The sequence below is a fragment of the Gnatocerus cornutus genome, chromosome 2 (genome assembly GCF_029298725.1).
Source record: "Gnatocerus cornutus isolate USDA-ARS CGAHR chromosome 2, icGnaCorn1.1, whole genome shotgun sequence".
In the NCBI taxonomy this organism is placed as follows: Eukaryota; Metazoa; Arthropoda; class Insecta; order Coleoptera; family Tenebrionidae; genus Gnatocerus; species Gnatocerus cornutus.
The window spans coordinates 16,913,600-16,936,740 of NC_142234.1; the positions used below are offsets into that span (position 1 = coordinate 16,913,600).

The 23,141-nt window shown below is 36.1% G+C and overlaps 1 protein-coding gene across 1 annotated transcript in view; it reads left to right on the forward strand.

Moving 5' to 3' along the window:
• The window catches only part of twz (BTB/POZ domain-containing protein twz), a 34,871-nt gene that overhangs the window by 10,084 nt on the left and 1,646 nt on the right, over nt 1–23,141 (forward strand). Inside the window, exons 2-3 of the mRNA XM_088030210.1 lie at nt 20,276–20,365; nt 20,760–20,951. Coding sequence (XP_087886336.1) covers nt 20,337–20,365; nt 20,760–20,951 — 221 coding nt within the window. The 5' untranslated portion in view covers nt 20,276–20,336. The remainder of the gene's footprint in view (nt 1–20,275; nt 20,366–20,759; nt 20,952–23,141) is intronic.

The following is a 23,141-nucleotide window of genomic DNA, read 5'->3' on the forward strand; positions in this document are numbered from 1 at the left end:
AAAGTAAATTTCTTTAGCTATAAAGACGGAATTTAGTTGATACAAAAACATTGTTGAATTATTATTAATAAATGAATATGAATCTATGCAACGTCAAAAAATTCCACTTACTTCTTCGTCGTTTTTCTTTAATATACTTAGAGATACCCCGTAAATACGAGACAAATTTTGGAGATTTTTGTTTTTGAGACAAACTAAAAAATTGTAAAACGTAAAGCTGCAATTCTGACAGTTTAAACGGTATAAAAATACAACGAAGTTTGGCGCTAAAATCCGTAATTTTAATAATTTTTGTGCTACAACTACAAAATTTGGGGAAGTTTCTCTTTTTTAATAGTTCATTAAGTCAACCCAATTGCAAGATTGTAGGACGGAAGACTTAATTTTTAGAAAATTTTATTTTTACGGACAAGCAAAAATTGGACACATCTTTTGCTAAAATTCTTATTTTTGACAATTTAAGTGCTACAGCTACAAAATTCGGGGAAGCTACTCTTTTTGAATAGTTTGTTAACTTCAGAAAATTAGCAAATTGTAGAACGGAAAACTCAATTTTTAGAAATTTTAATTCTTGGACCAAGCAAAAATTGCCAATATCTTCTGCTAAAATTCGTAATATTGAAAATTTTTGTCTTACAGTTACAAAATTTGGGGAAGTTACTTTTTTTTTAATCATTTATAAAGTTAATCAAATTGCAAGATTGTAGAACAGAAGATTTAATTTTTAGAAATTTTTATTTTTACAACCAAGCAAAAATCTTTTGCTAAAATTTATAGTTTTGACAATTTTAATGCTACAGCTACAAAAGTTACTCTTTTTTTGTAGTATATTAACTCTAGCAAATTACCAAATTGTAGAGCGGAAGACTCAAAGTTAAGAAATTTTCATTTTTAGACCAAGCAAAAATTGTATTTTTTTTATATTACTCTGGCAGCTTTAACGTTATGCTAATTAAATTCTAAAGCCTTATTATTAAGGCTAAGACCTTCTTATTAATTTTGCCGAATTACAACTTTATCGAGCGATGAGATAAAATTTGAAAAATTGAAATTTGAGAAAGAATAAAAAATTTCTAATTTTTGGCACTAAATTATCGAGTAAAACAACAAATGAATCAATATAATTTGAAAACGAACTAAAAATTCTGTTAGTCCTGACAGTACAGCATCTCGAAATAGACGAAAGATTTTTTAAGGAAGCAACTGCCCGACCTGCCACCTCTGGCAAGCTCTAAATTAAATTATAAATCTTTCACAGCATAAATTTGTAAATATAACTATAATAATTTGATAATAATAGTATTGCGTCGTAACAACTATCTCAACGAGAGTTGCCCCATAATTAATTAAACTTAGCGCTACAGGACAGGACTCCATAAGCATCTGAATAAGCAAACACCTATAATTAGTAGTGAATTAATGAGCAATTTACATCTTATGTCGCTGTGAATTTATGACGTACTTACGTTACCGGTACTCAGATAAATATCTTGATAGATAGTACTTCACTTTCGAACCGCCTTGCACTTTATAAATTTTTGTTTGTATTAATTTAAGGCTGGGGCGCTAGTTTTTGCCTGAAACTCCTCACCTCCTCGTAGGTGTGCACAGAAAATTTTCATTAACTAAAGCTATTCCAATCGAAATTCGATATTCTCGTACCTTCCTACATATGGATGATGTGCAGGAAAAACTTAATTGTTCGCTCAAGAAATTATAAATTTAAATAATGAATGACGCAGAATTTAATGGAAGCATATTGTTACAACACCGTAATAACGGCATTTTACGTCTTGTCACACCTTGAACTCGCTAGTTTTTATGTAATTTCTCTTAATTGCCTGAAAATGGGCATTCATCGCGCCTTTGATTCTCTCGCAGGAATTTCAATTGATCGCAAGACTGAAAAATGATTTTCTGCATGCGCAAAGATAATCGTTAAAATCATAAAGGCACTTATTCTAAAGATCGCGTCAAGCGGCATTTCACTATTATTAGCCATAACGTGATGGCTCAATCAATTCAACGAAAAACGAAAGTTTCTGATCAATTACTCCTAACCACCCTTTTTAATATGATCACACCAAAAAACGGGTTAAATTTATGTAAATGTGTATTTGTAATAGCAGACAAGACAGAGGAGGTAGCATTGCACGCATGTTGCAAGCACGATTAAAAATAAATTAAAAACACCGGCAATTCCTGCTGCGGTTGTTGCAACGGACTTGAGGCTGACGTGCGTAACACGGTAGCATCTGCATTAATTTAATTCTGCTTAACGATACGCATGTCCATTATGATTAAAGCTGTAGCAACGAGATTGGAGTTAATTAATTTCTAATTCAATTGTGTCTTTGTTTAGATTATCGCGTGTTTTATTGTGCGTTCTCCGTTTGTTTAATCTCGAAATTTACAAGTAAATGTAATTAATCATTTAGAAATAAATGACCACCTGAATGAATCAATCAGTTTTATGAGGTAATAACTCAGTATTTTTTATCAAAGACAATTGAGCTTTAACCGGTTTTGGATTAGCTTGTAATAGACTCCGACCTCAGCAGGATTTTTGTGGCGAAGAAGTTCCCATTATTTTCCTTGTTTCCGTCTTGTTACACTTTCTCAGGTGCAGGTTCGGAATTGTGCACTTCGATGAAATTAACCGAGACAAGTCGGATAAATACTGTCATCAGATAAGAGGCATAAACATTTCTGTTACAATCACTCGTTAGTTCCACCTGAGACAGTGAAACTGATCCTCTAATTGGGTGCTTGTTGAAATACGTTTAGACATGGGGATTACATCAGCGGGATAATTACAGTTTTCTCATTCTCGCAGGGTCCAAGTGGGAGTTTTACAACGAAGCGAAATTTTTCCCAGCGATTGGTCAACTCTATAAAAACAAAACCGTGCTCCGAGAAAGTACGCGAAAGAAGCGTGAAATAACCGCAACTAATTCGAAAATACCTCGAAAGGTCCAGATTTGATCGAATAAGAAATCGTACGTTTAATATCTCTTTCCGGAACTGGCTAATTCATCAAGTTCGATACGTCCATAAAATTCCCAGGTGAGCCATAAAGAACTTAAGCAAGTGTGAAATTACAACGAAAAGACGAATCAAACCGAATCGGACAAACGATATTAAAATACTTTGGTTTATTCTCATAATTAAAAAAGTCTATAAGCCATTAAAGTGGTGAGACATGGTGGGTTTACTGCTAATGGGACTTTAATTCAGCCTCGTACACAAAACGTTTCGTTGCGTAAATAAGACACAGCAGACGGTTATAGCCTGTGTGAAATTCGCTTTTTTCAGTAACAAGGATCGTTCGATACAAATAGTTAATACCGTGTGATGTGCCTCGAGATTTTTATCGTTGTTGCATTCCGGTAGCGAGATCATCAGCCGTGTTCATTAGATGGAGTTATTGAAGTGGCACCGCGTGCAGTATCTACCAACGGCCACCATCTGTTGCTTTACAATGCCCTTTGGGTGTTTTGTGTTGCGAGCTTGGGGACGTTTTGTAACACTTGGAGTTCTTGTATGATGTACGCAACGACCTCGATGGCTTTTTTTACTGTTTTCTTTGCGTCAACTGCACGACGTCGCCGATATTATTCCACATTACAAATAACGTAATTTACAACCGTCCATTAACTTCTCGTACGTAGAAAAGCGATTAACAGCTTTTGTTGGGAATCAAGCGGTTAAAAGCGAATGATAAAAACATAAATACAAAGGACATTGCGCCAATTATGATAATTTTGTCCATAATTAGCTGTACTTAGTGTTTGCGACGATTACCATTTTAAAATTTGAAATTTCATCACTATGATTAACGTTGCGAATTGTTAGTTTCCTAATTATAAAAATTCCAAAATTTTTAGTTTTTTTTTCTGGCCTGTCATTTGTGTAATTTTTAAGCCATTTACTTGAAATTTGGAAAAGTTACAATGCTCGATTTATCTTTTAATTGCACAAAAAAGCACAATTTTAGAGGAGAAAAGCCAAATTTAGAAATTTTCTTTTCGAAAGCGAGCCAAAATTTGGAAGTTTTTATGTTAAAACTTCCATTTTTAGCACTTTTCACGATAGTAGCACGACATTTATAGAATTTACTATTCTTAACTTGTTTATCATCTGCACCAGAGTACAAAATTCTTCTAAAATTAGTTAAGAATTCCAAAAATCGAAAATTTAATTTCGCCGAAAAAGAATTTTTGAAAGTTTGATACAATCTGTGCTTAATAATTCGAAAACTACAACAGATCGAACGAAACTTGCCATCGTTTTTTTTGCGATTTTCTTGCGATTTTCTAGCTAAGAATTCGTTCTTAGATATTCCGAAAGTTAAAAATCAAATTTTTTTGAAAAAAATGCACGGCTAAAACTATCGGTCGATATAGCTTATTTTTGGAATAAAATTGAGTTACTTTTGCTCATTTTACGCAAAATTTTGTGCAAATTCCAAATCCTGGCTTAAAATTTACGTACGACCACAAATAACTGAGTTATGGCCGATTAAAGTTTTGGATAGTTGATCGATAAAAATTTTTTTGTTTTTTGGTCGGCACTCGTATACTATTATTTGGCTAGTTGAAAAATTTCGAATATTAGTTGTTTTTATTAACTCAGATTAGATTACAGAAAATTAAATGTTTAAAATCTTTAAAATGTGTACAATATCGCTTCAATATGAAGAGAGACGTCAACACGACATATAAGAATAGTCTACTAATTTGTTGTGTGCTCATTTTTAAGAGCAAGTTTCGCAAAATTAAACAAGCATACGATTTTTCAAATATTAGCTTTGTAAAGTGAGAATCCGGCGGAAACTACATCGTTCTAATGAATTTATAAACGAGTCCATTGTTCAAACTTCTTTAAAATGTCCAAGAAATTCCAAAAATCGTTTCGAACTTATTTACATCGTGTTAACACACATCCATTCTTCCGAGGTACTTAATTTGAAAGTAAAAAAGTAAATGCTGTAAAGCTTCCGACAATTTTATCACATTTTAAGCAAGTCTTAATTTTCCGCAAGCTCCGAGGTTAATTTTTGCTTTGACAAAACTTCATCCCCGCATCTTGTCAGAAATTTCGTTGTAAATATTAATCCCAGTGAAACGTTTTAATGAAGCTTTAGGTGGCAGCATCTCGTATCCGCATGCGAGTTCGCAAAATTAATTCGGCCTCTGTATAACAATTGTTGAAAATTCCTGCTGAAATTGTAGAAAGCCCAAGTCAAATAAAGAGTCGGTATTAAACCTGCAGCGCTCGCTTATTAATTTCTAGGTTCTGTTAATCAAACAAAATTACGAGGGCAGTTAATTATGAGTCTTCTGCTGAATTCATTGCAGTGCCTCGAGCTTATAGTAAATTCTCCTTTTAGCCAAGAGTCGCAACATGAACCCACACACCCATCAAGATTTATTAAATCCGGTCGAATTTCAATTTGGATTTGTCGTAATTTCGCAATTGGTGTGTGACGGTTTTGAGGTCTGGGAACGACCTGAGATGAGCTTGGACGACAGAAACCTGTTGATCTAATGGCTCTGCCGACTGATGTCTACGACACAGTAATGGGACATTTCCGAGAAAATTGATGGGGAAATGGTAAAAAGTCGCTTCTAGCTTGCTACCCTATATGTCACCTATTACAACAGGGGCTATAAAAATTATCCAACCTAAAGAGGCCACGGCTGGTACGACTAAACCGGGCCAAATTAGAGCATTTTAATTACGGTCTCTCGTTAGATTTTCTCTCGTTCATTTTTTCATCCTTGGATATTGTTCTACGCAAATAATAGTGCCATGTTAAAGTATCGATTACAGTGTTGGTAACTTTGGGTGTTTTACGTCAATATTCCTTCCCCCAGGCGCTGTACAGCCAGAGTATTCGGTAAATCACACTGTCCTCCAGCAATATCGCAATAATAACATCATTATTTCTATAACGATCTCTTGTCACGATAGATACCGTAAACCGGATCATCTTTCACATGATGTTGCAAAACTGATTAAGATATCTATGGGAATCCATCGAAAAACACAAAACGATTTTTTGCATAAAAATCTGTAATTATTGTTTTGTTTGACGTTACGGACGATCAAAGCGTCCGAAACGTGACGACGGAAAAACGACAATCTAATATTGGACCATGAATAGACGAAACGGAGATCCTACATTACTATTATTATTATTATTATTACACTTGCACGAGGTGTTAAGTACTGGGTTTTTTGTGAACACTTTGTACAGTGTCAGTTATTCAATCCGGGATGATATGCTATTTTTGTCTAATTTGAATTATCATGAAAGAAGCAACAATTTTTAACTACTGTTACTTTATTAGTGACACCTGAATACATTCAAAACACGCCGTGAGTTGACGCTTCTTGGATTATTCTAATAATAGCGACACAAAGGATGAATGGACGCTCCAAGGCGCACAAATTTCTTCACAATGCAAGCACCAAGCAATAATTACACGTTAAATACAGCGATTTTTATTTGTAACGTCATTATTATGTCTTTTTTTCCCTTAGACCATCCGCTACCGGGTATCCCATCACTTTAATTGAAGGTGTTGAAGAAAACTAACATCCTAACTAATGTAGCACCATTAATAGAAAATGAGGTGATATGTAACTGGTTCCGAGTTGCAGCGAGAGGTGTGTGTAAATTACAACAAACTTATCTTTAAAGCACACATTTAAAACCATTATTGTTTATGTCAGAGGATAAATATCGGCGTGAAACTCATATAACATGTTATCTATATTTGGAAAGTGTTATAGTGAACGAATCTTTTGAGTACTCACTAATTACTATTCACTGTTTGTTTATGACTCCATAAAGATACAAAAAGCGGCATAAAAAAACAGTAGCTGCTAAATATTTCAGAAAGTTTATGTGTATGGCGGTTTTAAACTCGAATTTCTGGTCAACAGAATGCTTTTGACTTAATTTGGATGTCCATATAGGACCAATAAACAGTATTGCGATCTTTATGGTTGTGTCTCCTAAATAATTAATATTTTTTGAATGTTGTATATTTGACTTTAATAACTTTCTTTAAACTGATTTATTTTTTAAATTAAAGTTTTAATCATTTTAGTTATTTTTTCCTTCTATTTCTTGCTTAGGTTTCCTTTCCTTTTTATTTTACTTTTTATTCGTCTCAGCATAATTTGGATTTAAAATATTTTAACTTCTTTTTCCAACCATTCCTCGCAAAAATCTAATTTGCTCATTTATATTGTTTTGGTAATTTTTGTAGTTTTCTTTATTTTTAATTTCCAAGCCCAATTATCCTTTTGCTTAAATTTGATCCTTCAATTTAATTTCAATCAATACTTAAACGTATTAATCAGTAATTTTAAACGATAAAAAATTTCTAGGCCTTGAAATGTTTTAGACTAGAATTTTAAAAATTGTGATAAAGTATTACTTATGTTGAATGTGGGACCATCAGGAAACTTAAAACCTGCGTCTTTGGCTTTATCTCGTACCGCTAAAACATGAGACCACTCTCTTCCAGAAGCACGACGTTAAAAGGTGAACACTTTGTATGTCAATGTCCTGCCATCAGATCTGGCTTCTATTTTATTACCAGCAATTATTTAAAAACTAAAATTTGAACCCGACATCCGGTTTCAGAGGTCATTTCAACAACTACTTTTAAACGGTGATCATTAATATCATCATCAGAAATGAAATTTTCTGGCACTGAGGAAATCTTCGGATATTAAAATTCATAAACAAATATAGCCATCAGTAATCTGGAATGATTAAGACTGACACGTTGTTTTAATGTTTTAATATCGAACAATGCACACGTGTCTCTGTCAGAATTTCAGAAGATAAAAACAATGGCTTAAAAGGTGACCGTCATTTCCGCGGACACGTACAAGACAATCCGGTTTTGGCAATAAAGTTGTAAACGTCGGAATTTTATATGATAGTAATGGTAATGAAGTTGCGAATTCATGACACTGTCGTGTCAAACTGTCGAACGCACTGGACATCATTAACTGTGGAGACTGCAACAGTCAATTAGACGACGAACCTTGTCACCCAACGTCTTTGAGTGGGTTAACACATCAATTGGTACAAATTACCCAAACCTGGGTGGTTTCAACACGTGTACTTAATGTGTCTATCTTGAAAGCTGGAATTAATTAGGAGATTGGTGCACATAAATAACGAGTAGCAAATAATGGGATAATGAGGGATAAGTAGATGGCGGGTGCGCGCAGTAATTCCAAAGTTGGGTTGATATATACGATCGGAGAAGCAGTTAGTTCAGTCAGCTTCTGTGAGTGAAGGCTGCTTGACTCATTTACAGTAGATTATAGTGATTACTGGCCCACGCCAGTATTGCCAGGTCAGGTAGTGAACAGACGAGACTCGCATGCATGTGTACGGTAGCACTTCCACGCCCAGTATTAGGATTTGTGTGTATGTGCGAGAGATAAGGGGTTACGTGTTAATACACGCCTAGAACGCCAAGAAATTAACACTGTCTTACACCATGCGTGTTTATTGCCAACTATGCCATTTTTAAGCTTGAAAAGTGGGTTAAGAAACAGACTTTTTGGTGGAGATTAAAACATTATTGAAGATGCTGTAATAACAGTTTTACCGCAGTCCATCTGCTTGACCTAGACTTAGTCGGACGTGGATAGGCATTTGTTGTCTTTTAAAAAGTCATTAAATTTGTTTTTTTTTCATTTCTTTTCCTATCCAATTGGAAAACTGGTTTTAAAGGTACTGAATTGGGTTAAAATGCAAAGACCAGCTGTTAACCTATCTGATAAAAGAAACCGAACATTTTCACGCACAGTTTGGAGAGAAGAAAAAATTTCTTCTTCTTGCTTTCAGTCGTCAATGTTCCATCCGAACCTTCATAAGTAAAATAATATTATTTTAGGTATTTATTTTAAATACCAATTTCACTGAACGTTTCTAGGCTCTGTAATTTAGAAAATTTGCATTTGAAATCTTTTTTTTTCCTGTTAAGCATTGTTATTACCCTAAAAATACAGAAATATAGAAACATTTTCACTTCTAATTTCCAATTAAAAATTTCACTGTGCATTCATCCGTAAAAAATTCTATCCTTTCTTATTGCTTTTACTGACCACTTAGTTATTTTAATCATGGACAAGTATCTCAAGCTGCATAAATTGTGGAATCTGTTATTAACCATGTAAAATCATAAATTCAGAAATTTCAATATAAATTTGCAATTTTTCTGTTTTAAAAGTAATTTAAGCAAACGCATTTCCAAAAAAAAAGGAGAATCATAATCCTTGATATTGAGAACACGAAATGAAAGCGTGACAAGCGAGAAACAAGTGAACTTCTTCATTCAAATTAAATTTATCAATAACTGGAAAATTACTCTCAGCATTGGGTAAACACAATAAAGCTGATTAACAAACAAATACAAATTCAAATTAATGGAACAATACAAAATAGCTATAAAAATGTTTGACGTAATTATTTAAAAATCAAATATTGTGAATGTCAAAAATGCAGATTTAAAAATTATTTATATATTTTTATTTAATTATTTATTTGTTTATTTGTCTAGTTAGACTAAAATTAATAAAATTGACTCCAAACAATACAAATAATAATAATAATGTATCTGTGCCAAATATATTTTTTTGACAATCATTATTTATTATTTATTTAAAAATAATGAATAACAAATTCAGGTAACTTCTTTCACAATAATTTTATTTTAAATCAATGGCTAAACCGAAAAATTCTGCACTGACCACAGTTTATTAAATTCTGCGCTTGCAACGGTATGCTGCAGTTTTTACAGTGTCGCATGACCAATCTGTGGCACTGCATGTATTATTACTTTTCTACGGTAGATAAGTTAAGGTAAACGTATTTGTTTTTGTTACCATTTCGGTGTTGCACAGTAGCTGCTGGAGAGAGCAAAGAATGCCATTAAAAGCCATGAGTCAGCAATGTTTAATGATGCAGTACCTTTGGTTTTTTCAATCACGTTGCTCCTATAGCCCATCTGGTACTCAATAAGAGTTTACGTTATCTGCAAAAATATCTCGATTATGCTCTAGTTGCAATATTACGGCAGATGGTAGAAGGCTCGAAGGACGTACCGCATTGACAGACGACGATTAAATAAACAACTTGAGTGGTTTTAACAGTTGCTTCTAGCGATTTCAACTATTTAAATGACATATTACTGAAGTGGAAATTGTAGGGTAATTTGTCACATCCATGCGATTTTTACATGGAGGGAGTTCTTTGTGTTGTAAGGTAACCGTACCTAACATTTTACTACTTCTTTAAGCTCCATCAAGTTTACCCCTGCGGCTGTGTATGGTACCCTTTCCTGACTTCTCACGAGAAAATTTCTTAGTTTGGAAGGTCGCGAATAAATCATACGTCACTTTGCACCACGAATGTGATGACCCGATAGACTCGGATCACTAGTTCACCGCCGCCGCTTTGAAAATTGACAGAATTAGAGCAACAATGAAGACGTCTGGAGGCAAAAACTGAAAGTCTCACTATCAGATCTTGTAAAATATCGCTTTCTTATTCTTGGGGAATGTTGGGAGGGTAAATTCCATCCGAAACAACTTCGATCGTATTCAGAGCCGCCGCCGGTTAAAATATAACACCGTGGAGTATTTCGTTTCAATGATGCCCGTGCTCGTGATCGACCGTCCATCATCGTGACCACCAAAGAACCTGAGGCTACGAAATCTCAAGTGTTCCCAGCAGAAAGTAATCTTCTTCTATCATCTATCAACTAATCGTATTGTTATGTGAACATCAAATGTACTTTATATCATTAACGTGTGAATCATAGGTGGAAAAAATGACAACCTGATGGAGGATAAATATGGAGATTTAATTATAGATCAATTAGTTGAATCGGGCTCGGGAAATTTAATAAAGTGTTCGTTTCCATCGCCTTGATCTTGATTCTCTTTTTTTGGGAGTGATGGATTGGGAGGGTTTCGAACACGTGGCTAAATAAATAAAATAGCAGTTAAGATAGCCATCAGGTTTTAAAGAGTTAATAATGGTTAGCTACAGATTTGTTGCAGTGATTGAAAATTTCGAGAACGGCGGGCGTAGCCACTTGAAAAATTGCGGGACTTTTTCTTCTTCCAACACTAATTAAATGCAACGAAAACGCGAATCACGTTTTTGCATTTTTACTTTTCCCCGTGGCCATAAAAAAAGATTTATTCTTGCTAATCCGATGTTAATATGTTGATTATATTGATTTATTATCATGATTATCTTTTTTGTAAATTTTTCGTAGATTTCGCTTATGATTTTCGAAAGTCTACCTCGGATCATTGAATATGTAAGAATATGTGTAGCCATAGGTGATACTACTCCTTCATGTAATTAATTTCCAACATGGAACCACCGTTTTGTTGATTTATAACCCTGAAGTCCAGAATCTGACCTGACCCGTTTGCCATTAAATTTTCAATACTTCCGAAGAAATCCAATACCGTCTTTCTCGTTACGTTTTTATCCGTGAGAATCTTTGCGATACAATAATCCAAACCTAATCGTTTTAGAAGTGTGGCTTTCTGCGGTGGCAGCGATTTACCATTCCTCCACATTGTCAATCAAACCATGACCACAAAGTCACAGCATGATGGTAAAAACGGTCAAGATCCGTTTCACCAATTAATAAAATCACGTCCATATTGACTTCGGGAAAGAGAGAGGCGATTTTTAGGACCTTTTCTTTTTGCTTGACGGAAATGTTAAGGACCACACAACGATGATTGCTACTTCTTCGGCGAGGTCATCAAAACGAACTCTGCAAGAGTCGCCACTGTTATTTTAAACATTCTTGACATCTGTGGTGCTGATTACCAAGATAATGCTGAAAGCCAACTCATTTGTGTCGCTTGTCAAAATATGTAAAAACCAAACACTGACCACTCCAACAAGAAAACGGACTAATCTCCACCTAGTCAATTGTGTTTGTTGGAAAAATTATCACCAACACAACATTCTTCGGGTATTAGATCATAATAACAAAAGGTGGCTTTTTTAAGTAAACCAGCCTGTAAGTTGGTAAGCCGTCAACATCTATCATAGTTGAACTGCATGTCTGGAGGTTGATGGCCTTTCGCAACCTTTGCTCTGGTTTCTGCATATCGCTGTCACCACATCGAAAGTGCGATACGTGAAATTTTAAGCTCTTGGCGATGATAAGAATCTCTTCAAAAAAACTGTTTGTTGTTGAGCTCGCCTCTTAAGATGAGAAGATTATTCAAATACTGTTAGTCTACCGGATTTTCTGGGAGTGAATGAATCAAAATTTTGGTCCAAATGAAGATTGCAGGCGTGGAGAATAAGACCTCAGACCGTTTGCTCCATACAGGGAGCGAGTGAGTTATTTTAACGAAGCTGTTTTTGTATCCTTTTCAAATATGAAACGATAACTATCTAAAGAAGGTAGATTATGGCGAGATTCCTCCATTCTTCGCCTGTGTTGGCCCCGTCACCCACGGCCTCCGATTAAGTCTTACACGATTAAATAAAACGTCTTTACAAATGGCCACATGAATCAGTTCTCTTTTAAGTGGGCTCAACACGTCCATCCACCCGCACTAACCAACGCCTCGGGCGTCAGCCCACTCGTCGCCGCTCCCCTTTTACCTGCCTGTAAACCACCTGGAGAACGCGCCAATGACACAGCAAATTGATGACGGTGTCATTGGGGCCGTTTCAGGGGATGAAGGTTTCCAAGAAGTGGGCGCGCTTCACGTCTTCTAGTGAATGTCGCCGGTCGCATTGCCGTCGGCTAAACAGCTCGCCTACCTACCTGCTCTTCCTTTTTGGTATTTTGAATTTTTGTAGCGTCTTCTTTTATTTGTTTGATGTCACTTTCACGATTAACCTTTGGATGCTACGGGCTGGGGCTTGGCGGGACGAGGAATTTAAGGCCTTGCCACCACCTCGAGGCCTACCAGCTCGTAAAGACATGAATTGATCGACGAAAATTAGCGAGACTTTGTGCAGAGATTCAGAAATCCATCATCAAGGTAATGTGATAAAAAGGAATATAAATCAGTCTTGCTTAGTGCGGCGTCGGAACAGATGTAACTAGCAACGCTCTTCGTGGCCGCGGGATTATTTACGTTTTACATCTGTCAAACAAGATTTTTGCGTTGTTGTATAAACCACATGTTTTATTTTATTTATCGTTCTATAAAAAATAATTGGGCCCCTAAAACGACTATGAATGGAACCGCCTCCGAGAAATATGTCGGAATTTCAATAATTTGGAGGCGGATTCATTCATAACTATTTAGACCCAAAGCCACATTTTTACTTTTGATGCATAAACTCGCGTGTTTCATTCCGGAACTGTCCACTTTTTCTGCACGTTGCAAAACACACCACTGCTACCAACAATTTATGAGCATCCTACATCTGTGAAGAAATTATTATCAATTAATCAATAGTTTTATTAATTTATTTTAATTACATTATTCGCGGCATCCGGCTCGGTGTAACTGACGCCTTTGATATTTCACCATCAGAAAAAATTCTCCGGCTACGACTGACAAGTGTGAACGATAAATCAAAAACCTGTAAATATTTAAATAATAATTGCCTCAGAAAGCAAGTAGAAGTTGTCTTGCTGATTCGTGAAAGTAATAATTAATCCGGCGCCCAACACGGCACGTGTTTCTTCATGAGCGTTTTTTCGTTAGATCCGAACCAAAAATTATCACCAGTTTTTGGAAAAAATGCCTCAAATCGTTGGAAGATCCAATTGTAATAATGATGATTTAGAAAATTATCACGTTCGAACTTTCGCAATGAAGTTGTACCTAGAAGTTTTGAAAACGAGTTTGCGACTCAATCAGGAGGAATCGACATAAGCGGCTTATGGTGTTCTGATTTCACCATGAATCATCTACTGTTAATACCGCCTTAATCACAATATAATTTAACAAAAAAGGGTTCCAGGTGGAGTTGTTTCCCACAACTCGTCTTAGAAGCATGTCATTGCGGGACAAATAAATTTCAGCGTGACCCAGTGCACCGTTCTCACACTACCGACAAAAAGAGTGCTAAACGGTATAATAGCTACCGCCGTCGCGGTCTCACGTCTCCTCGCAGCCACAAGACATTTCCTTTGGCACCACGTTTTGTGCAGACCCCCGAAGAGAGGACATTTGAAAGTCGCCTCCAGAAGGGTCGACAGAGCCCTCCGGGTGTCGTCCGATTGGCGCCAGACCGGTCTCTGTCGCAGTTTCGCCTCCGGGGATTCACGTGCAAAAGATAACATCACAGCATGGACCACAACAGATTAGTCATCTTCAGTGATAAGTTTTTGAGCATTTGTACGAATCTAAGAAGTGGGACGACGAAGAGAACCTTGATGGCTTCAGGCGAAGCGTAAAGACCATACGACACGATAATACTGTCTTTGCGTAATTGTACTCGCGGTCACGCCTCTGTTAACATAATCGTCGAGATACTTGCAGATTTATCGGTGTCAAAGTGAAATTTAACAACTGCATAAATTACCGTGATATTATCGCAAGTAAAATTAGTCTCCACCGGAATTTTTGCTAGGATTAATTTTATTGACTGCTGCTGACAGCGAGGAATGTGACGGTGACCTTTCTAGCCTTTCAACTTCTCCAATTTTTATTGTCTTGACTCGCTCACAGTTCAGAACCGAAAAAATTAATCCAGCAATAACTTCGAAGAAATGTTGTAATATTAGCTACTGTTTCTTGATGTAATGGGTGTTGTTATCGCAAAGTCGTAAACCGATAGACTAATGTTACTTCTAAATTTATTTACGTGGGTTTTTTAAGTTTTAAATAATTAACAAAAGGTGGGTGGTGGCACCTAAAGACTACACGAATGCAGAAGACTGAAAACAACTCGTGCCCAGGTCGACATGCTAATAAATAACGGATATTTGTAAAATTGTGCTTCGTTCGTATATTTATGTTTTTTTAATAGTTGTTTCCATCTGAAATAAATTAATACAGTATTGATGGCATTAATCTTGTGGTACAAGCAAAACTGTAGTTTTATCTATATGGTTTCTTGTTTCTGGAGATGTTTAGTGACTTAGTGCCATTTTGTCCGTGTTTTTGAATTTATGGATTCCACCTCTAAGTGGAAATGAAGTTGAGTGCCTCCATTGTGACCAATTTCACTGGTAAACCTCTTTCATACTATTCCCAAGAGAAGAGCAAAAGACTTGGTTTCAAAAGGCCTCGAAACTGCGACACACATATCAAAGCCGATCTTAATTAAAGATTTTGTTCGGCAGCAATATTTCAGCAAGTATATTCACCTCACCAAATTGAACCACAATGTAATTAAGAATAAAGAGCGCGGTAACTTCCATTAAAACATTAATTTTAAATCTTATTCTCTCAGGGGATCATTAATACTAAAAGGCCATACACTATGCAGCCACATTAAAACTTACAAGAATTTTAAAACCAGCAAACCGGCCGATACATTAGATATATCTATGGATTGATATTCTTAATACTTCGGAGAACTCTTTGGCCTGTGGTTGCACCGGCGGTCATATGCCGGACGATATTTTAGCGAATATCTCGGTCGTGACTTGGAGATAAAACGAATTGATGTATTGCTACTCTCTGGGAAATCGCCGGTTCTTCGGCTAAGTGGTTTCGTATGACCGACACGAAGGTCCTGAAGCGTAACCTCTGGGTCGGATCGAACCATTCATTTGAGTAAAAGAACACGACTTTTTCGTAAATGCGGATTTTCGCACAAAAGAAAGTATTGTGAGATTTTTTTCACAAGATTAGTAATTCTAGTTTATCGCTATAATCGAGGAGATAATAGCGCGTTAACAGTCTCTAGATTCAGTTTGACGCTGAAATATGTCGGTATCGTTATCGAACAGTTACACACTCTCAATTACATGTGTAACATCAGGAGATCAGCTTGATTTAAGTGACTACAATCATGTCATTAATCATTAAAAACTGTCATTAAACTACACATATCCTGCGTGAAAATCGTCAATTAATCTCATTTATACGCGTTATTGTAATTTTAATCAGTGGAATTAACTTCATACCCACACTCCGGATTCATTAATCATCCTCGTTTTTGTACAGCAGCAATGATGAATTTGGGCTGCATAATTAGGACATTAATTAACGTGCACAACGGCGAGTTCCACAATTCGGTCTTTTTAATGATAGGTACAAATTTCGTGGTCAAACACGCCGACCTTGTGTCGGTCTTTGGAGCACAATGATGCTAACGAGCAGTAGTTCTAATTATGCACGAATTTTGATCGAGACGAAAAATTTGAACAATGTAAATAAGAAATCATTGAAGAGGTATAAAGAACGTTTTATCTCTCCGGTAGGTAAAAACAAAAAGCAATTTCGTTCCGTATTGCTGTTGTAACACAATCTAAGTTTATTGCCTATAAAAACACCATTAGAGTGATGTATTAAAAATTAATATCCAGATTTTCCATGTAAATTGTCAAAGAATTCATTAACAAATGCCGATGTTATCGGCCACCATTTGCCAATCCACCACAGTAAGAAATTTATGGCGACTTCCATAACTATACATTAAAAACTCGTATGCCACAACAAATCTTAATGCTATTAATCTCCCGAGTTTGGAAATTGCGCAAATATTATTTACGACCTGTGAATTATACAGCTTCTTATACAGCTTTTAATGAACTGAAGTGTGGGTGATTGCAACAAAAAATTGACTTCTGGTTTTCTATAAATATTATTTGATGATAATAATAATAATGAAGCAAAAGCACATAACACTAGTCAACAAATTTTGGGAAAAAAATGTACAGGAGAAGTGGAACGTCATTTTTAAAGTGGAATGGCTGCTGATTCTGTTCGTAATTCGAGATATTCAAGTAAAATGTATTTCTTTAGTTTTTCTTGAAAATGTCAATGTTATAGAATTGATCAACAGTGTTTTGGAAAGTCAATTTAATTAGCTTTTCTATAAAACTCATCGTTAGGGTTAGTGGTTCCCATGAACTTTTTGAAAAACTGATTTTATGTTCTAAAAAATCTGTTTTTAAAGATTTTCATATGTAATTTTGCATATAACTAAAAAATTATTACATCGATTTTTTATTGTAATGCATCAGGTCCCGCCTTATCGACGCGTTTAAAAGTTACAGGACAAAAAATATTTCAAAAAATTAAAACTTTTTGTTCTTTTTCAGCGATTTTATTGAAAAAACTATTTGATTGCTTACAAAATAGTAATTTCTAAAGTCATATGTATTAGGTTCTTAAAATGGCTTTAATAATAACACAGCCCAGAAAAAAAGATTTTAGAAAATTTCTTGGTGCTGAAAAGTTCTTAGTTTGCTTATGGATCAAAAATATTAGAAAATGGAAATTTTGTAAAGGCATCGTTCAGAATTTTTTGGAAACACAGTCGGTATATACAAGCTGTCCCAGAACTCATGACCCATAGAACAAGAGAGGGTGCCGACTGCAACACAGATGGTAAATTTCAAAACAAAAATTGATTAAGTTTAATAGTATTAGAGAAAGGATAAAAAATTAACAACCAATCCCAGAAGTTTATTCTAGAGATGGAGTAAAATGGACAGTGTAATGTTTATCTGACCAATGTGTCCTTAGTTACCGATTTTCAAATACTGTTCTGCTTCGGGATTGGCTACATTTTTTTCGTTTTAACTCGATTATTTTTTGAGCTAAAAAATTTTTGTTTTGAAATTTTGGTTCAGAATTTTTGCCTCTATAAGCCTTTTTCTTTGTCTGGGTCACGAATTTTAGGACACTTGTATATAACTATCAAAATACAAATACTAGTCAATCTGTTCGAAAATTATTATAAAATGGTAAGATGGATTGACTGATTTCAAAGAATTTTTGTTTGACTTCTTTAGAACCCAAAAATCTGAAAGCTCCAAATTGAGAGCCCCACTGCTGTACTTTACGTAATACCCAAAAAAGTTTAAATGCATGATGATGTTTTTGCAAGCAGAAATAGACGGAGGCGCTTAACAAACAAAGGGTCCTCTTCTGTCTTTCTATTTTTAAAACATTACGTCTGTATTAGTTGAAAACGAACACGGAGAAACGCGAAACAATATGACCCTTTGTGGGTCTGGCTGTGCTAACAATAATAATAGTACTCATGTGCCTCCCACACACCTTTCTTTTCTTCCTCTTGGTTATGGCAAGCAATAAAAGGGTCATGTTTTGCAAATTCGAGCATCATCCCAGCATACAATAAATTTTCTACTGTAATTATAGTAAATTGCCCGTGAGACTATTCCTGTAATCAAACGCTCGGAAATATTTGAAAGTCACGGGTATAACCCTCAATCCTGAGGCAGTTTTGCCGTGCCTCGAGCGTATTTTCTTAACAACAAAAGATCCCATCCCGGCGCGCACATCGCTTGTAGGGATTATTTGAAAACATACTCGGAATAAATCAAGCTTGCTGAAACCTAATTAGAAACGCCCAAAGCGCTAGTCTCGGATACAAAATTAATCACTAAAATTCCAACTAGTTTAAAAAGTGTCCTCTGCAGACACATTGTAGTCGAGGTATTTTTAATTATCCATGTATTTGTTGCACTGCAATAAAAAAGCAGACTCTCAAATTTGGTGGCAGCTGCGCTCTCGACAAATTTAGCGCGTCCCTTAATTAGGATGACAGAAATTCAAGTCGTGCGAGTTTTCTTTCTTGTCGAGTGGTAAATTCGAAAAAACAACGAAACGGTTAATTGTTCCTCCGTGCAACAATGTCTTTTTCCAGTTCAGCTCTTAACATCACAAGCAATTCGAAATGACTTTGGCACGTGTTTACACGTGGCCCGCTTCCAGTGGCAATTTTGTTCGTAGCATGTACGTCCAATTAACATCCCCGTGTTTACTCTGGCGAGTGGCTGCGGTCTTTAACCGCCTCCGGTTGTCTCCAGAGCGGCGACGTCGCCGCCACAATGGTCTCAGCTAAAGGATCTCCAATAACCGAAGGTATTGTCTGGATATACGACGATTTGCAAAACTGCTGCAAGGTTCGCTCTTAAACAAAAGCTTCTTACAAAACAATGGGGCGGTATTTCGTCATTTGGCAAAATAAATATTAGCTTTCTAGAGGCAAAGGAAGCGTACTGTGTAATTCGTAATTCTGGAGATCTCCCTCATTTTGGTTTCAATTAGCTTACACAAATATCACGTAACCGGTGGTCGAGAGAGAATGAAAATAATGGAAATTGACCAAACTTCTGAAACTTTGTTTTATTAAATAAATACTTTGCTAATATAATTACGGAACCCACCTCTAGCGCGATACACTATACGCCACGAAAAAGTCGCGGCTGCTACTGCTACTTCTAACGTTACAATAATCAGCATAAAATCTATTCATCCGTTTGCTTTCACCGGAACGAAAATATTTTCTTTTAATTCGACGATCCCGTTACGTATTATGACGATAATAACAATTAATGGCACACGCGGCCAATTAACTTAAAGAGCAGCCATCAATTACACTTTATTCATTTTCTATTTGTAATAGAATAAATTTATAACGAGCTGTTCGTAGAATGACTAGCATTTATGTTTCAGCAATTTCAACATGTTAGTAACTTATGTAATATAAAAGAGATGACAATGTCATAAATTATGTCTGTAATTTACAATTGTGTTGTAAAGATAATTTAAATACGATACACGACATGTACTACGACTACCTACTCATATTTGAATTATCTCAAGCAAGAGTTTGGGAGAGTTCCCGGCAATGCCTCTAAGCCATTCCTAGTTAAATTTTCAAAATCCGTACATACGAGCACGTCGATAAAGGGATTTGTATAGCTACATTGAAAATTTAATGCTCTTGGAGAACCCGGAAAAAATTGTAATTGCTTTCTTAATGAAGTCATAAACCCGCGCCTCAAAGTACATCAATACTTGCTCTAATATCAATAAAATTCACATGCGTGCTTTTTAAATAGCATTATAAATACCTCTTCACATTTCATTTGACCTTTTCCAGCGTACTTAAGTCAACAACCAGTAATTTTATTGTGATAGGTGCTGTCTAGACAACCTTAAATATCAATCATTTAATAATACTCATGCTGTTTTCTATTGTTGAATTGAGCCAGAAGTAACAACCAAGAATACCCACCCAGATCAGTGTAATTATTGCCAATTTAAATTAATGAGTTGCTTTATTTAATTACAGAAAAAAGAACGATATTCGAAATGACGTGGACAAGGAGCCAAAAGACTTAACCAACAGAACAATGTTTCCTTCAGCTCAAATTAAAATGAGGTAAGACTGAATTATCATTCCTTCCGAGAACGCCCAAAATGGTGTGTAATAAAGATTTTAGAGATCACTCGAAAAGCAGAACGCTTTTATTAACATATCTTTAACAAGATTTGTAAATAGAAGAGTTCTAGGAAACGCGAGTCTTTGTTGAGGTTCCTTATAGAGTTGTCCCAGTATAAAATTTATGGCTTCTCTATAAGACAGGCGGAGTAAGATGATAGTCTTTGTAACATATAATTATTTCATGTTATTACCACGCAGTAATGCACTCCGCATTATGTTAAATGTTCACACCTGGCCCGCCTCGAAAGCATCGTTTCAACGGAAAGTCTGTTGGAAAATTTCTGCACGACCGTTTTCCGCTTGACCTCGCATTGAAGTCTCCCCTTTTCAGGCTGATGTCGCCAAGCAGTTCCCCCGCTACCTCCCCAACGATGTCTAACTCCTCGTCGCCGACGCCACCAGCGGTTAATTACAACAAAATAACAGGAATCCCGTGCGTGGCCGCCGCCTCCAGGTATACGGCGCCGGTGCATATCGACGTTGGCGGCACTATCTACACCTCCTCATTAGAAACTTTAACCAAGTAAGTTGGGGGTGGCGTGATCGCCACGGGGTGTCTCCCTGGACATCGCACCATCTTCGGAATGTCCATAAATCTCTTTAAAGCATGGTCTAAAACTGTTAAAGGTTAAATCATATAGCATTAAAGTGTTTACAATATCAGCCATCTGAATCGAGCCCTCCATAAATCAGCTTGATACCGACCGCGGAGCTCTAGCACATGCCGCGCAGATAAAAGAATAAAATATTGTGTACATATAGCTCATAGCAAATAACTAAATAATCCCACATTCAGCACTGTGAATATTGAAGCTGATAAACGTGCAGGAAATATTGCCGCAAATGTTGAAGTAATGGGCTATAAATTACGGTGGGAAAATAATAAATTTCTTATTCGATGCGGCGGGAGCTTCATTACACAAGAAAAACTAATAAATTGATGAACAACTAATAATCTTTATCTTCTTAATTATGGCAGAGCGGCGGTGTGAAAACGAATAATCTGATAAAAGTTATGGGCCGACTCGAGATAATTTCATTTTTTATTTACACTTTTTTTTCAAAGAAAATATTGCTCCTACAACATAAATCAAAAATTTTACTACCGTGCCTCGTTCGCGCATCTAATTTTCGTTGCGTTTATGGCCCTCTTACATCATTGCTGCTACCTAACCTCCTCTTTGGTTTCGAGCCCAAGGGTGCATCTTTATGACAACTCTCATTAAATTAATCATAAATGAGTTCAAAGGTGCAAATGTAAAATACATTTAGTTTTATGCGTTCTTCACCTTCACTACATTTTAGCTGGAGGAAGCAGCGCTCCAAGAAAACAGGATGGTTCAATAATAATTTACATACTTACAGTAGGTGTAATTTCCTACATTCCTCGAAATTCTCGATGTTTAAAGACTCGGAAAGAATTTGTTTGAATTCTGTTGAGAGTCAAATCACTCTTATACTTATAATAAAATTACTGATGACACGAAGTAATTAAAGTAATACGTATATCATAATTAAGTAGATTTGAGAATAATTAATTGTGGTCGTTTTATGACGCTGACGAGTTCTCACGTAATTTGCGTCTTAGTTCAGTTACCTGCCTATTTTTCATGCATCTTTCGCTTCTTGAATCTCGATACCCGCCTAGTCATCATTCATTCAGCCATTTATACCTTTCAAATTCTCACATAAAAACTTTTTTCCATTAAAATGAACTTGAAATGTTACTCGTATTTGCATGGAATAAATCTGCTTTTAACGATCTTACAAATCACTATTCTTGATTGAATGGAGCAGTGTGACTGTAATTCTTCGTCTTATTTACAAAACTACAAAGTCATAAAACGTTTATAGTTTCCTTGATAATGAGGGTCTTTTAAAAAGAGAAAAGTATGAAATCGACGTCGCAAGATTTTCCTTTTATAGCACATACAGCACTGCTTTTTCTGGGAACGTCATTGGATTTATTACCAACAAGAACCGCCGAAGAAAGTGTGTGATTTCATGTACAAATTTATTCAGTGTTCCTTTGCGCTTTTGTCAAAGCTCTTTCACATAGAGCCATCAAACAAATTTCTCCGATTTGGTTTTGTCTTTGTTGTTCGCGGGTTCTCCATGTACGAGTCATCGCTGCCCACACCGGCGGCCAAATATGGGCATTCGGTGTGACCACCTCGGGGTTCGAGTACGAGTATGTTCTTGAGATAAGCCGCGTCTGCATTTAGTTAGCCGCCGCCTGCCGTATCCCTTTTTGCACTCGACGCACGTCTATGCCCACCACAACCTGCACTTTTGTATTCTTTCCCTTCGAGCTAAATCCAAAACAATGGTGCAGTTTGTTACGATAATAATTTCGTTACGTTGCTGTACAAGCGCCGGTTTATTGTGCAGTCGGCTATTGTTTATGGACGTGGCACTTCATCCGATGGAGTCTGAAATTGTTTCTAGAAGATTATGTCGTTGCTTTCGACAGGCTGCACGTGCAAAAATTATGACTTCACCGAAAATCCCGCACTGGTCAGTTGCAAGTTTACAATTAGAGCAAATTGCCTCAAGTCGGGTCGGATTACATGGAAATCGATGCAGAATCGCACTAATTCCAAGCATTGATTAACAGATTTATACCACGGTAAAGCGGCAAATGTGGCAAATTCTGCTCTGATATAAATTCTCCAATAACTGCGGCTAACAAGCTATCATTACATTTGACGCC